The sequence below is a fragment of the Paraphaeosphaeria sporulosa genome, assembly GCF_001642045.1.
Source record: "Paraphaeosphaeria sporulosa strain AP3s5-JAC2a unplaced genomic scaffold CC84scaffold_9, whole genome shotgun sequence".
NCBI lineage: Eukaryota > Fungi > Ascomycota > Dothideomycetes > Pleosporales > Didymosphaeriaceae > Paraphaeosphaeria > Paraphaeosphaeria sporulosa.
Genome location: NW_017253368.1, coordinates 807563 through 820578, shown reverse-complemented (window position 1 = coordinate 820578; position 13016 = coordinate 807563). Strand labels below are relative to the sequence as shown.

At 52.8% G+C, this 13016-nt stretch overlaps 5 protein-coding genes across 5 annotated transcripts; 3 read left to right on the top strand and 2 right to left on the bottom strand.

The window, feature by feature from the left end:
* Positions 1 to 217: 217 nt before the first annotated feature.
* CC84DRAFT_1098497 (uncharacterized protein) lies at positions 218 to 1437 on the top strand (the record flags this gene model as incomplete). The annotated part of the gene is made up of 2 exons (XM_018174773.1): positions 218 to 622; positions 688 to 1437. The coding sequence occupies 2 exons, from the start codon at positions 218 to 220 to the stop codon at positions 1435 to 1437; spliced, it is 1155 nt and encodes a 384-aa protein (XP_018032531.1).
* A 3590-nt stretch (positions 1438 to 5027) lies between these two features.
* Positions 5028 to 6801, top strand: CC84DRAFT_1198410 (polygalacturonase precursor). Its single transcript, XM_018181562.1, has 5 exons — positions 5028 to 5481; positions 5530 to 5893; positions 5944 to 6136; positions 6185 to 6397; positions 6449 to 6801. The coding sequence occupies exons 1-5, from the start codon at positions 5148 to 5150 to the stop codon at positions 6674 to 6676; spliced, it is 1332 nt and encodes a 443-aa protein (XP_018032530.1). The 5' UTR covers positions 5028 to 5147; the 3' UTR covers positions 6677 to 6801.
* Positions 6802 to 7002: 201 nt separating this feature from the next.
* On the top strand, positions 7003 to 8462 carry CC84DRAFT_1167286 (Nitrilotriacetate monooxygenase component A/pristinamycin IIA synthase subunit A). The gene has a single exon (XM_018179146.1). It carries the CDS (start codon positions 7047 to 7049, stop codon positions 8391 to 8393), a length of 1347 nt encoding a protein of 448 aa, XP_018032529.1. The 5' UTR covers positions 7003 to 7046; the 3' UTR covers positions 8394 to 8462.
* Positions 8394 to 11181, bottom strand: CC84DRAFT_1167285 (uncharacterized protein). Its single transcript, XM_018179145.1, has 2 exons — positions 10885 to 11181; positions 8394 to 10675 (listed from the first exon to the last, which is right to left on the bottom strand). Exons 1-2 carry the CDS (start codon positions 10942 to 10944, stop codon positions 8813 to 8815), a joined length of 1923 nt encoding a protein of 640 aa, XP_018032528.1. The 5' UTR covers positions 10945 to 11181; the 3' UTR covers positions 8394 to 8812.
* A 332-nt stretch (positions 11182 to 11513) lies between these two features.
* On the bottom strand, positions 11514 to 13013 carry CC84DRAFT_1167284 (SET domain-containing protein). Its single transcript, XM_018179144.1, has one exon. The coding sequence runs from the start codon at positions 12681 to 12683 to the stop codon at positions 11589 to 11591; it is 1095 nt and encodes a 364-aa protein (XP_018032527.1). The 5' UTR covers positions 12684 to 13013; the 3' UTR covers positions 11514 to 11588.
* Positions 13014 to 13016: the final 3 nt, after the last annotated feature.

The following is a 13016-nucleotide window of genomic DNA, read 5'->3' as shown; positions in this document are numbered from 1 at the left end:
CTTGAAAGTTGAAAAACTGAACGAGGACATCAGGCAATGGAAAAATCACAACCACCATCTCATGAACCCTATGGCCCGGGATAGTTTTGGTTACGGCTTTCCTATGCAATACGGCTCAGGAACCATGGCCGCAAATAACTACGATCAGACGGCCTTCAACAGCAACAACAATCTCTCGTACCAGTATGCGCTTCCTCCCAGCTGCCCTCGCTCGCTTATGACGAGTTTCCCGCCTCCTCTGTATCAGATGGGGCCTCAGCAACCTTACGAAGACATGGACCTTTCACACAGCCCGAACAACAACCTGATGCAGCTCGACACAGAGTATGGAGACTATCCTCGCCCCATTCCCGAGGATGTGACAGCATACAGCACACCGTACAACTCGTCACGATCGTCCACACCCAATGAGGAATCACCTCTACTGCCTCATGACGACGGTGTCTTCGACAAAGACCGTCCGTACGCGCAGCTCATCTTCGATGCACTCAAGCAAGCCCCTAATCATACTATGATCTTGCGTGACATCTACGACTGGTTTCGGAAGAACACCGACAAGGCTCTCGACAAAGACACGAAAGGCTGGCAGAACAGCATCCGGCACAACCTCTCAATGAATGGTGTATGTGACCCTCACATTTATTCATAGCTCTCGTCTGCCCAAACTACTATTAACGAAATCACTAGGCATTCGAGAAAGTCGATCAGCCCTTCGAAGAGGCCAAGAAGGGGTTCATGTGGAAACTCACGCAGGATGCTCTCGCGAATGGCGTCAAGTCCACAACTCGCTACCGCAGCAAGCAACCCAACAAACGCGGTCACCGCACAAGTCACTACCTCCAAAGGCAGCGGGCTGGAGCTGTGGGAGGCAGAAGTGCAAAAAAGCAGTTGCGGCACAGGGCTCGCATGCATGATGCCTACCGAAGCGACCCCTACCAGACCTCCTCACGATCCATGCCCACACCCGCCACCTTCGACTCCTCCTTCTTTTCGGACATCTCGGGATTCGAAATGTATCCCAGCTCGCCCTCCTTCTACAGCCCCTCAGGCTCCGAGATCGATGCCATGGAGTACCAGCCCAACGCCTATGGGACCGCGTCTGAGCAGCGCATGTCGCAGCAGATCTTCCACGATCTGCCCAGCGCTCCCGTGTCGTCGTCCTCTCTCGCCTCGTACTCGGACGGGTACATCAAGCTGCCCTCAGACCCCGCGATGCCGCTCTTCACCCGCTCGCCTACCGACACCCCATCACCTTCTGCAAGCGAGCCGCGTACCCCTGACTCTCAGAGCCCTGGCTGGGACGACAGCATCTACGGCCCCATGGGCGGCCCAGGCCATGCCGGCTTCGACCTGAATGGCTTCGGCATCGGTATTGCCGGCACCAGCTCAATGCCCAATGACCAGTTTGCGCACGACTCGCTTGTCAACGGCGAGTAGAGCTCAAGCTTCCATTAACATCCCTGGCTCCTCTCTCACCCATTTCATCTTGGTACGATTTTCATGTGCGACGGTGCATATCAGCATGGCTTTTGACTCGCATTCCCCTTCCCTTGATGTATTCTAAAACGATATGCATGATATACGACGGCGCCTGTTCTTGCATACGAATAAATTTGCGTAAGCTCAGTGGCTATGACGTCATTACAATATCATATATTACGCTGCTCTTGACTTTTGTCACCCTACATACACCCGCTCATGGACGCGAATGGTTGTCATTTCGCAATACTATAGCATACACATACACTGTTCACGATGGCGCAGCATGTCTGGAAACATTGATATGGCAGGCAGCACATCATCGTGGGAGGGAGGAAGAAGCGATGTGTACTGTATATTATCTTACCCGTATCGGAATGCATGAAACATTACTTGAGATTGAGATGTGCGGTGCGGCTGGACTGTATGGAAGAAACAAGATGAGATATCGTTTTGTGAGAGTGGTGTGCTGCCTCAGGCGAAGCCGATATCGATGCACCGCGCTCCTTCGAGCGTGGGGTCCACCTCTGAAGCGTGCGCAGTGCAATGATTGGTCAATAGGCATGAACCGGTAAGTCCTCGTGTTGCACCGTTTCTATATTTCGTCTGGAGACGTGGCTGCAGGTCCTACGTGCGCGAAGCAGTGATCGGTAATCTGTTGACGGACGGGGCCCACATTCGACCTGGGTCCTGTGGCTCAAGTGGGAATCTCGTTTCGAATTTGGTCCACCAGTGGCGATGACTTGGTCCACTGAAGACGGCTCGGCAAGGATGGGTGCTCTAGCGTATCCATTTGTGGCTTGGAAGTAGTGATGGATCGTTGGTATCAGATGTTGGTCGGATGTGAACACTCAACCGACGACCCACTTTCACCAGTCACTCTATTTTCGCACATGAAAGGTCCACCCTTGTAGCGATACCGTTGCCGCAACGGCATGGCCGGGGGCGGGCCGATCCTGGCGGACGACAGGGGAGTACCGGGCGGTTGGTCGAACCGTGGGGTGGTGTTGGCGCGCCGGGGCGGGGGTTCGTGTGGGTGCAAAACTTTAGATGAAGAGAGAACACACGGAGGTGCGATATAGTCGGCGAGGTTGGCAGTTGGGGAACGGGAATTGGAGCAATATACTCTGATTCCATTGACTGCAGGTACGTGACAGACATTAGGATTTCGGTTTTGAGAGCGTTGCTCGGACTTTGCGTTGTACGACTGCGCTTTTTGCAGGAAGTCGACCTCAAACCAGGAGCCTCCCTTCTGGTAGCGCTGAGAGGTGTATCCGCGCTTCAAGTCCTGGTTCGGGATGTGTAGTGAGAAAGGAGGGCAGTATCCGAGGAGAATGAACCTTCTTGGGAAAAGTAATCTTGGCATTGCTGAAAGTGAAGCAAGACAGATCATGTTCGAGGTAGAGTGTGCTCCGTGACTCACAATGGGGGTATCCATGCAGTCGTCGTCACTGGTAACACAACATGATTGTGCATGCCACGAGGACGCCTCACCCTTGTTATTGGGGTCCGAAACGAGACCACACAGATCCGCAATGCGACAACAGGATGTTTGTTACTGTTTCCGTAAATGCGCTTTCTTTCTCGACCTCCCGTCTTCCACTTGGTCGTGTGGAACAATATGAGGAAGCGAAACCTGCAAAACAGGATAGTCTCATGCTCGATGCTGATCTTCATAGCCAAAAACCGTCTTGCCATTGATTAGTTATCCATGAAGTTGTAAGCGAACACGATCATGCAGGTTGCCAAAAGCGTCAACCTGAACTGCAAGCCCAGGCCGTGTGGAGTAACTCCCTGGAAATCGAGTAGCCCTACTTGGATCCTCAAGCTGCCCGTGCCACGGAACATGACCAAGAAAACTGAAAACTGTCATGACATCGCACAACATTCCGAGAGTGCCGTCGAGCGGGAAGGTACTGCTGTGCGTCGACGTCTTGCGGTCCGCCCCGCTGACTATGAGTTCTAAATGTCGATGTGACCTAAATGGTATGACGAGAAAATAAAATCCTCCGTTTCAAATACAACGCTCACCAAGAAGTCTTTGCAAGCAGGCTGTCGAATCTGCTCGTTTAGCCCGCGTCATCATCACGTCCGGTCCAAAGCTATGTGATCCGCGATGCAACGGCTGGCGGTTTCCCTTCCGCGGTGCTACCACAGTTGACACAACCCGCCACTCACCTGCTGGGAACCGAACGTTTTACACCAACGTTTCCCACATCCGAAGGCTGCTACTGATCCATGTGTCGCCATGGACTCTCACAATCATTCGCTAGATCTACTCGCTGTGGAAATCAACAGCGTATGTACTATCCAGAAGTCTGGCCTGCGGTTTTCTATTCCTTGTCAAGAACGTCATATCGAATACAAGATACAAACACTTGAGTGCTGACCAACGCTCGAAGCGAAAAGTGAAGAATTGCTTTCACGCTCGTCCACATCTGGTATGCGGGTTCGCAGAGAAGATGCTGCTTAATATCCGAGCGACAAAAAACACGAATACGTGTGATGGATCTGATAGCTGTGCCAGGTAAGCTACACAGGACTTGCCAAGCTACACGTCCAATGTCTCGCAGACCCACACGGAAGCATACGTTCTGGGCGAACATCCGATCGGTGCGTTATTGATCGGGATTCAGCTGAAGATTTCGGTACCAAACGTACCTTTGAAAATGTTCGCGAATGAACTCATATGCTCAACTTCATCCCATTGAAGATGAGCTGTAACTTTTCTTCTGGAGACGCGCCGGGTTCAAAGTTGTCACAAGCTCAACGCATGGTATCGTGGGTTTTCTTATTGATCTCAAAAGCGAGAGCTCTGATGAATCCACCGACAGACCGACATGACGGTGTGTTTTTGCAAAAACTCAATGTGCCTGTGTCCGGATTGACAAGGCCAGCAGAACCATTGTCAATTTCGACGGAAAAGCTGTATACATCATCGCTGTTTGTTCGGCGCCTACGATGTTTCAAATCAAACTCACGGACTCCAGGACGTATCCAAAATGAGGAATTCTCCTTTGGTCAAAGCTGGTAGCGTGGTGTCCGTCTGTGGAGAAGGCCCGTCAGGCGTGTTAGTTGATGACTGACTCGCGCAATATGGTAACTGGTGATGCTCACGAGCGCTCTGCAGTCACCTAGTCGTCTTGTCGCTGCTCGTGGCTACAGCGCGCAAAACATGCGCTGCTGAGAGGTCGTGCATTGTACGATGTAGGGGGACATGTTCGCAACACTGCTTCCTTCAAGTACATCCTCGTAATTTCGGGGCAGGGAAATAGCCGCGTAACTCCACGCAATAGTGGCCTACTTGGCCCCAGGCTTCGGTGTGCCGAGGAAGGCTTGTCTTCCCCACGATACCACGGGACATTATCATTTCTGGGGTAAATATTCCTCCACCAATCCTTCGTCGTGTTTCATCGATCGTTCGAGATAGCGCGCGGCCACCATCCACTTTGACTACTAGCGTCCCTTTAGCCACGTGTGGCGTCTCTGTCGCCCTACCGCCGACGGAAGAACCAGACTATCATCTCCGCACGAAATATCTGGGGCTGGCGACATCGCCCCTGGCATGGGGGCAATATATGGTATATTAAGAGCCATGACCTGCATGATGAGGCTCCACAGCTCGACACACTGCACCCTTCAATCGTCCTTGCTCAGCAACCTGCACCATGCGCGTCTCGTCATTCATTGCTGCAGCACTGCTGCAAGCCTCCGTAACATGGTCTTCTCCAGTTGAAACCGATGATCTCGTTGCCCGGGGAGCTTCGAAGAGGCCAAACCATCCCATTAAGCCACACCATCCCGGCAAGCCTTTCCCGGTCTCGCCAGCACGAACAAAAACGTGTACAGTGAAGACCTACGGCAATGGCAAAGACGATTCCAAGAACGTTTTGAGTGCGATCAAGTCTTGCAACAACGGTGGTCATGTTGTCTTTTCCAAGGGAAAGACTTACACCATCGGCACTGCACTTGACCTCACTTTCCTCAAGCACATCGATTTGGGTACGTCGTGACCAGAATGAATAACGAATGGAACTAACGGCGCTTCAGATGTTCAGGGAACCATTAAATTCACCAACGACACGGACTACTGGCAAGCCAACGCCTTCAAGCAAGTCTTCCAGAACGCCACTACGTTCTTCCAGCTTGGAGGTGAGGACGTCAACGTCTACGGAGGTGGTACATTCGACGGAAACGGTCAGGTCTGGTACGATCTATATGCCAAGAACAACTTGATCTTGCGCCCCATCCTCTTTGGTACCATTGGCTTGAAGAGCGGACGCATTGAGGATTTGAACTTGAGGTACTCTCCTCAATGGTACAACCTGGTGGCGAATTCGACGAATGTGGTGTTCTCCGACATCAGTATTTCCGGGTACAGCAGCAGCTCGAACGTTGCTAAGAACACTGATGGGTAGGTTGAATCGGAAGTAGACGACGAATCAGGACGTTAACACTTTACAGTTGGGACACCTACCGCTCAGACAACATCGTCATCCAGAACTCGCACATTGACAATGGCGATGACTGTGTATCATTCAAGCCGAACAGCACCAACATAGTCGTGCAGAACTTGATCTGCAATGGTAGTCATGGAATTAGCGTTGGTAGCCTGGGACAGTACAAGGGTGAGGTCGACATCGTGAAGAACATCTACGCAAGTTGCCTTTTCTAAATTGTGAATTCATTCAGCTGACATCATCAGACATACAACGTCAGCATGTCGAACGCATCCGACGGTGCGCGCATCAAGGTCTGGCCCGGCGTTAGCTCCGCGCTCTCCGCGGACCTCCAGGGAGGTGGTGGCTTAGGAGCCGTTTCCAACATCACCTACGATGGCATGGTGCTGTCCAATGTTGACTACGCCATCGAGATCACCCAGTGCTACGGACAGAAGAACCTGACGCTCTGCAATGAGGTATGCTCTCTTCCCCTCTCGCTTGCTTCTGCTTGTACTAACTGAGCGTAGTTCCCTAGCAACCTCACCATCTCGGATGTTACCATCAAGAACTTTGTAGGCACCACGAGCAAGAAGTACGATCCATTGGTCGGATATCTGGTCTGCTCCAGCCCGACTGTGTGCAACGATATCAACATTCAGAACGTCACTGTCAAGAGCCCTAGCGGAACCAACCAGTACGCATGTGCGAATATTGATGGCATCGACAGCCAGGTCAACTGCAAGAAGGTGGCTTAATTTAGTCTTTGACGATGTAATGCAATCTGAACATTCACCCGCCAATGATTCTTTGAAATCTACGGGGGAGATCTTGACGATACTAACCCATGATAAGAGAAATTCATCATTTAGTGTTTCTTGGTAATAATTGCACAAGATGCCAGTCCATTTCGAAAGTCAGATACTAACCGACCCCCGGTATATGCGGATCACGCATCTATGTGCATCAATGGCGTGATCAAGATTACTATCGCAACACCCGCATGTATCGGATATAATGACATCTCTGCTAGACTACCTCGGCAGCGTTCATATTTGAAGCAGGACTGGCTTTCGTAGGGCATTTGTTCTTCCAGCGCATCGCAGTGTTTTCCAGCCACAGCCCGAAATGTCTCCACCAAAGAAACAACTCCACCTCACAGCCTTCATGCGCCCCGTCAGCCTCCATACAGGCGCCTGGCGCTACCCCGGCGCCTACCCAGACGCAAACTTCAACCTCAAACACCTAATCTCTTTCATCCAATCCCTCGAAGCCGCCAAATTCGACGCCTTCTTCATGGCTGACCACCTCGCCGTCCTGAACATGCCCGTCGAAGCCCTCAAACGGAGCCACACCGTTACCTCCTTCGAGCCCTTCACCCTGCTCGCCGCACTCTCACAGGTCACGGCCAGAATCGGATTGGCGGCAACCGCAAGCACGACGTACGACGAGGCGTACCATGTCGCGCGGCGCTTCGCGAGTCTGGATCACCTGAGTGGGGGGAGGGCGGCGTGGAATATCGTGACCACGGGGAATCCTGAGAGCAGTAAGAACTTTGGGCGCGACGAGCACATGGAACATGGGGATCGGTATAAACGGGCGCGCGAGTTCTACGATGTGGTAACGGGGCTGTGGGATTCCTTCGCTGATGATGCGTTCCTGCGGGACGTGGAGAGCGGGGTGTATGTTAACCCTGAGAAGATTCATACGCTGGACCATAAGGGAGATGAGCTGCAGGTGAAGGGTCCGCTGAATATTGCGAGGCCGGTGCAGGGGTGGCCGGTTATTGTGCAGGCGGGACAGTCGGAGCCGGGACGCCAGCTCGCTGCTGAGACTGCGGAGGCGGTGTTCTGCTCGCCGCGGGATGTCGAGTCGGCGAAGGCACTGTATCAGGATATCAAAGGGCGGGCGAAGGCTGCGGGGAGATTGCCAGGGCTGCCGAAAATTTTACCAGCAGCGCTCATTGTCATTGGCGATACGGTTGAAGAGGCAAAGCAGAAGAGACTCAAGCTCGACAGCTTAGTACATTATGACAGCGCGATTGCGTCTCTTTCCATAGCATTGGGATCGGATGCATCGAAGTTCGACCCAGACGGACCACTGCCCAAAGACATTCCCGACACCAACGCGAGCAAGACGGGGCGGGCGGGTGTGATTAGTCTCGCGGAGAAAGAAGGACTGACGGTGCGGCAGCTTGCGGGGCGGTACGGTGGCTATTCCGGGCTTGCGTTCGTGGGGACTCCTGAGACTGTCGCAGATGAGTTGGAGTACTGGCTGAGTGAAGAGGCCGCGGATGGATTTACAGTGACGTTTCCGTTTTTGCCGGAGGGACTGGAGAGTGTGACCAAGAAGCTGGTACCTGAGCTACAGCGGCGCGGAATTTTCAGGAAAGAGTACGAAGGGACGACGTTGCGAGAGCACCTCGACCTGCCACGGCCGCCGAATCGTTTCTTTGAGAATGTTTTAAAGTCGTAGGTAGCCATTGCACACAGTAGATAAACAGGCCAACCAATATTTCACGGTATCCTCTAACATTTCTAGGGCAAGGTACATGATCGGACATTTGAATGTCCCTGGCATAGTGCGATTGCTTCAGACGGTACGAAATGATCCTATATGAAGTCTTCGAGTTTTTCGGGGCCAGGATGCGACGCATCGATCTATGTACAAAACTAATAGAAAGAGTCGATTGTTAAGACAGTTTACAGTGAAGGGAAGGATCCCTGTGAACTCATTGGGAACCCCAGACACCCAATTATATGCACTGGCCATGGAGTCGAGTCAAATATGCCATCGGCGTGCGCACGGCTCTGCCGGCGCCTGAAATTGTCTTCGAATCCTACCAAATTGTCAACTCTTCCTGTCATACACCCACATCGGCCAATACCTTCCACTCAATCATCAACATGCGGTCCGACCCTCGGCATGTAAATCGGCGCTATGCCCCCTTCACCGCCCTTCAATGCCGCATTCCTTAGCGTAAACTTTTGCTTATCGCCCAACATCGCATACCACCCTGCATCCCATCCATGCAGCATCTCCTCCTCCGCCATCTTACTAATCCCCGTTCTCTCCAGCTCGATCTTCGTCCTCAACGCGCTCGCAAACACCTTCGCCTGATTGATGCCAAACTCACTCGCAACTCTCTCGAGGGAGCTTAGGACGAAAGCTTGGGATTCGGGCGAGGCGATGGGTGTGGCGCCCGCGATGAAGAGCGCCCAGAGAGAGGAGTAGCCGCCGCTGACGCGGACGATGGGAAGTTGCTCGCTTGGTGTTGCGGGTGTGCGGAACTCGGGGATTATGCTGGCGTTCTGGTGTTCGAGGAAGTTCGAGATGAACGTTTTTGGGGTGCCCGACGGCGTGATGGGCGTTGTGGAAGGGCCCCATTTCATGGCTCCCATCGCGGTTCCGGTAGGCGATGGAAACGGTGATGGGGAAAACGTATATGTGGAAGGCGGGCTGATTGGACTGGATGGAAGACATCTGTGCGACAATACAGATTCAGGCTTGCACATGTGCGTTGAGTCGGACCAGGTGGGTGGGGCCTTGGGCGTGTCGTGCAGGTACTGGGGCATGCTGGCAAATATGTCTGATTGCATCTTGTAGAGTGTTTCTGTGGAGTCAACCATAAGCTCCATATATTTCCTCCCTACGAAGACTGGCGGCGTAGAGCTGAAGCCAGCGATGAGGGCGTTACGGAGGATGTCGTGGATGTATATTCGGATATAGCGAAGCCAGTTCCAAGTTTGTGCTGCTGCAAGATGGGGATAGATGTGGTATTCCGTCCCGAACACACCAGGTGTGCCTTCGTCGCAAGTCTCCACGGCATAATTCCAGTCCGAGTCGACCGCGCTGAACATCTCCGTCGCTTCTTTGTCAATCTCCGATGCGCGTTCTACTATTTGTCGAAGATCCGTAAGTTTATGATTCAGAATCTCCGCCCGAAAATCTATCACTTTGATATGGGTATGGAAAAATCTACTGCCAGGATCGTGGCCATCTTCCCATTTTTCCACTTCTTTATTCATCTCGTGGACAAATCGCGGAAGGGCAATGCCCATACCCATGCATTTCATTGCGAGCAATCCGACCGTTTGCATGTACATTCTTCGGCCAGCTGGGGTCTGGAACTGGGACAAGCCACGCATCCGAACAAGAGACGCCGATCCTTGGACGTGTTGCAGCCAGCCTTGAAATGAGAACTCATTATGAGTAGATTCGAAAACACTGAGCAGCATGGTTGCAAGCAAAGTGTGATCTGACTTCGCTTCAGAAGGCTTGGTGAGTGCCTTGTTGGTCATGTTTAAGGCGTCAAGATACCACGTGGTAGCCTCTCTCTTCAACCCATTATCCAAGAACAGGTTGGCTGTGCCTGCAAGACCAAGCGCAGTCATGGCAGTGGCAACGATAGGGTGGAAACCAAAAGTACTCAGATGCTGATTGTACGCCGCGGATGATATCGGTGGCAGATCAACTCCAGATGCATAATTCATCATGAAGAAAGCGATACCTCTGTCGATGAGAGGGCAAAGCAATGGTGTACCTATCGCATCTGACATCCTAGCAACAGCGCGCCGGGCTTTTGCAGCTTGCTCCCGCTCGTCACGAGCAATGAGGGCTTTGGCTTTCGATTTCTGCGCTTTTCGTTCGACAGCAGCAGATTCATCCTGGAAGAGGCGATCGATTATCCGTTCATACCCAGGACACTGATAGCCTTTGTCTGCGCATTTGACACACCCTTCTGGTCTCTCATCACACTACAAGCGCCTCGTTAGTCTGTTGGTACTCTGTTAATTCGCCAAGGGCAGGTGGATCTGGGGTACGAAGCTTGGCTAACGTCTGGCAGCTCGCACAGCTGACCGTATCAGGTAATCTGCATGACCCGTGCGGACTACTCGTAGTACCCGGAGCCTCGGTACTGAATAGAAAGAGTATAGGAGGGGGATACTAAAGGTGCGCCACGTACCTTGATCTTGCGTTGCCTGCAAGTTTTACATCCTGTACTTGGTCTACCTCTGTAGACCATACTGTGTCTGCGCGCGGCTACGGCCTACTCCTCCGCCGGCGCCGGAACGTTGTGGAAACCTCCTAGGGGCTGAGGTTCGGTGTCGCGGTGCCCACTCGCTTGCCCGCTATTCTAGTCTGTCGGCGATGATACAGTGATCCTCAACGCGGTCGCGACACACGCAAAGAAAACTGTTGCTGGAGAGGTGGAGTTCCTCCTGGCATCGTCTTGTGGCTTTGCGTAGCTCATATGTAAGCACTGAGGAAGAAGTGGCTTAGCACGGGTGACGACTCTCTGTGACTCGAATCTGAGCTGGAAGACGCTTTTCCTTTTCGGGAATGCTGTGCGATTGGTCAGATCCCGTTCTTAGGGTATCCTGGTCCACACACTTCAGAAAGAATTATCAATCGAACGTTAGCTATTTAGTATTCAGAGCGAAATGCACCACAAAGCCAGAAGTACGCACGGTTGACTCTGAGGGCGCATACATGGATACTCTTATGTCACGTGGGGATCGAAGCTGGAGCCCGGAACCCTGGGGTTGGACTGGGGTACTTTGAGAAAGAGGCAAGGGTCAACGTCTTGTGTATGGGAATATCTATTAGAAAATGTCTGACAATGCGAACGTCTACTCTATACGTTTTGCATTTAATGCACCCAGCCCCCTACAGAGCCTCACACCTCTCGCACCCACATTCAAATCCCCAGTTCCCCTTCAAAGTCTTCATCCTCTTGTTCCTGCTCAATTTCCTTTCTTCCCCGCTCAGATATGTAATGCATAGCTCCTCGCCCACTTTGATCTTCGTTCCCGTGCGAAAATGCCACACCCTTCCAACCCTCTTTTTCTCAACATTTGGCCCGCATGAGTGATTGAAGTATGACGCGCTCGGCCAGCATCCGTAGCCGAAAAATTCCGAGCCGTCGTCCTCGAGGGAGCGGATGCCGAAGGAGTTGTGGCTGTCGCGCGAGGACAGGAGGAAAAGAGTTTCCGGCGTGACATGTTCAAGTAGAGCGGATGGACACACAGCGAGCATGTGGAGGTAGGAGCGAGTAAAGGCTCGAAGATCGTCGTAGTTGTGGTAGGGGGTGTTGTCTTTTGCGAGCGCGAGGATGTGATCCCACTTGGCGGGATTGTTGTATTTCCAGAGGACACCGTTGACGCAGAAGGTGAGGACGTCCGGAGAGACGGGCTGCATGAGCGCTTTCTGGACGGCTTTGCGATGCTGCTTGGTGGGTTTGACGGTCCCGGTTTCGCCTTTGTTCTCGCCCGAGCTGTCGGGTGACGAGACGGATGAGCGCGCAATGCGTATCAGCGCCGCCTGATCCGCCGTTCCTTCCCAGGCAATCCGTATCTCTTTCGTCTTTGGCCGCGGCAGGCCTACATCCACCATGTCCGCATCCTCCTTGCTCCGACCCTTAACCAGCTTCTCCACCGCTGTCCAAGTCTCCACACCGAGCTCGCCAACTCGATTTCTCCACTGGCCCCTACACTCCTCAGAGCAGAACGCGAAACCCACGGTGTTGTCGCGCACGCACAAGTCCCGTCCACGATCGTAGCCGAAGCATTCTCCGCACACTTCGCGGCGGTACTCACGAAGTACAACATCAACCGTGAGGTCATCTCCGAGGAAGACGAGCGTATCGGCAGGTATATCCTGGGTGGCGAAGACGGCACGGCCGGAGTGAGGTGTGTGGCGTACTTCGAAGAGGTGCGAGGTGGGCGCTCCTGGAGGAAGCGGTGGCTGTTCTTCGCCTTCCATGTCTAGAAACTGATCCTTGAGGAGGACAGTAGAGATGTGAGAATTAGCAGCGTCGTATGCGTTTAGTCTATGGTCTTCGGAACACTTTCTATAATGTGACGAAGGGAAAAACTTTGTGAATGTTGCCAATCGAAGATCACGACCGGCGTCAGTTTGGTATGTCCCTGATACTGATTCCAAAAGAGAAAGATCGTATAAAGTGTGCCATGGTGAATTACTGTGTGCGAGGGATGGGCGAGAAAGTCAGGTTGCAGGACGATGAGGGGTGGTCAACGGCGCGGTGTGGGAATTTTAGATCTAGAACCAGGGTCCGTCCCGCAGCCACGGAGATAA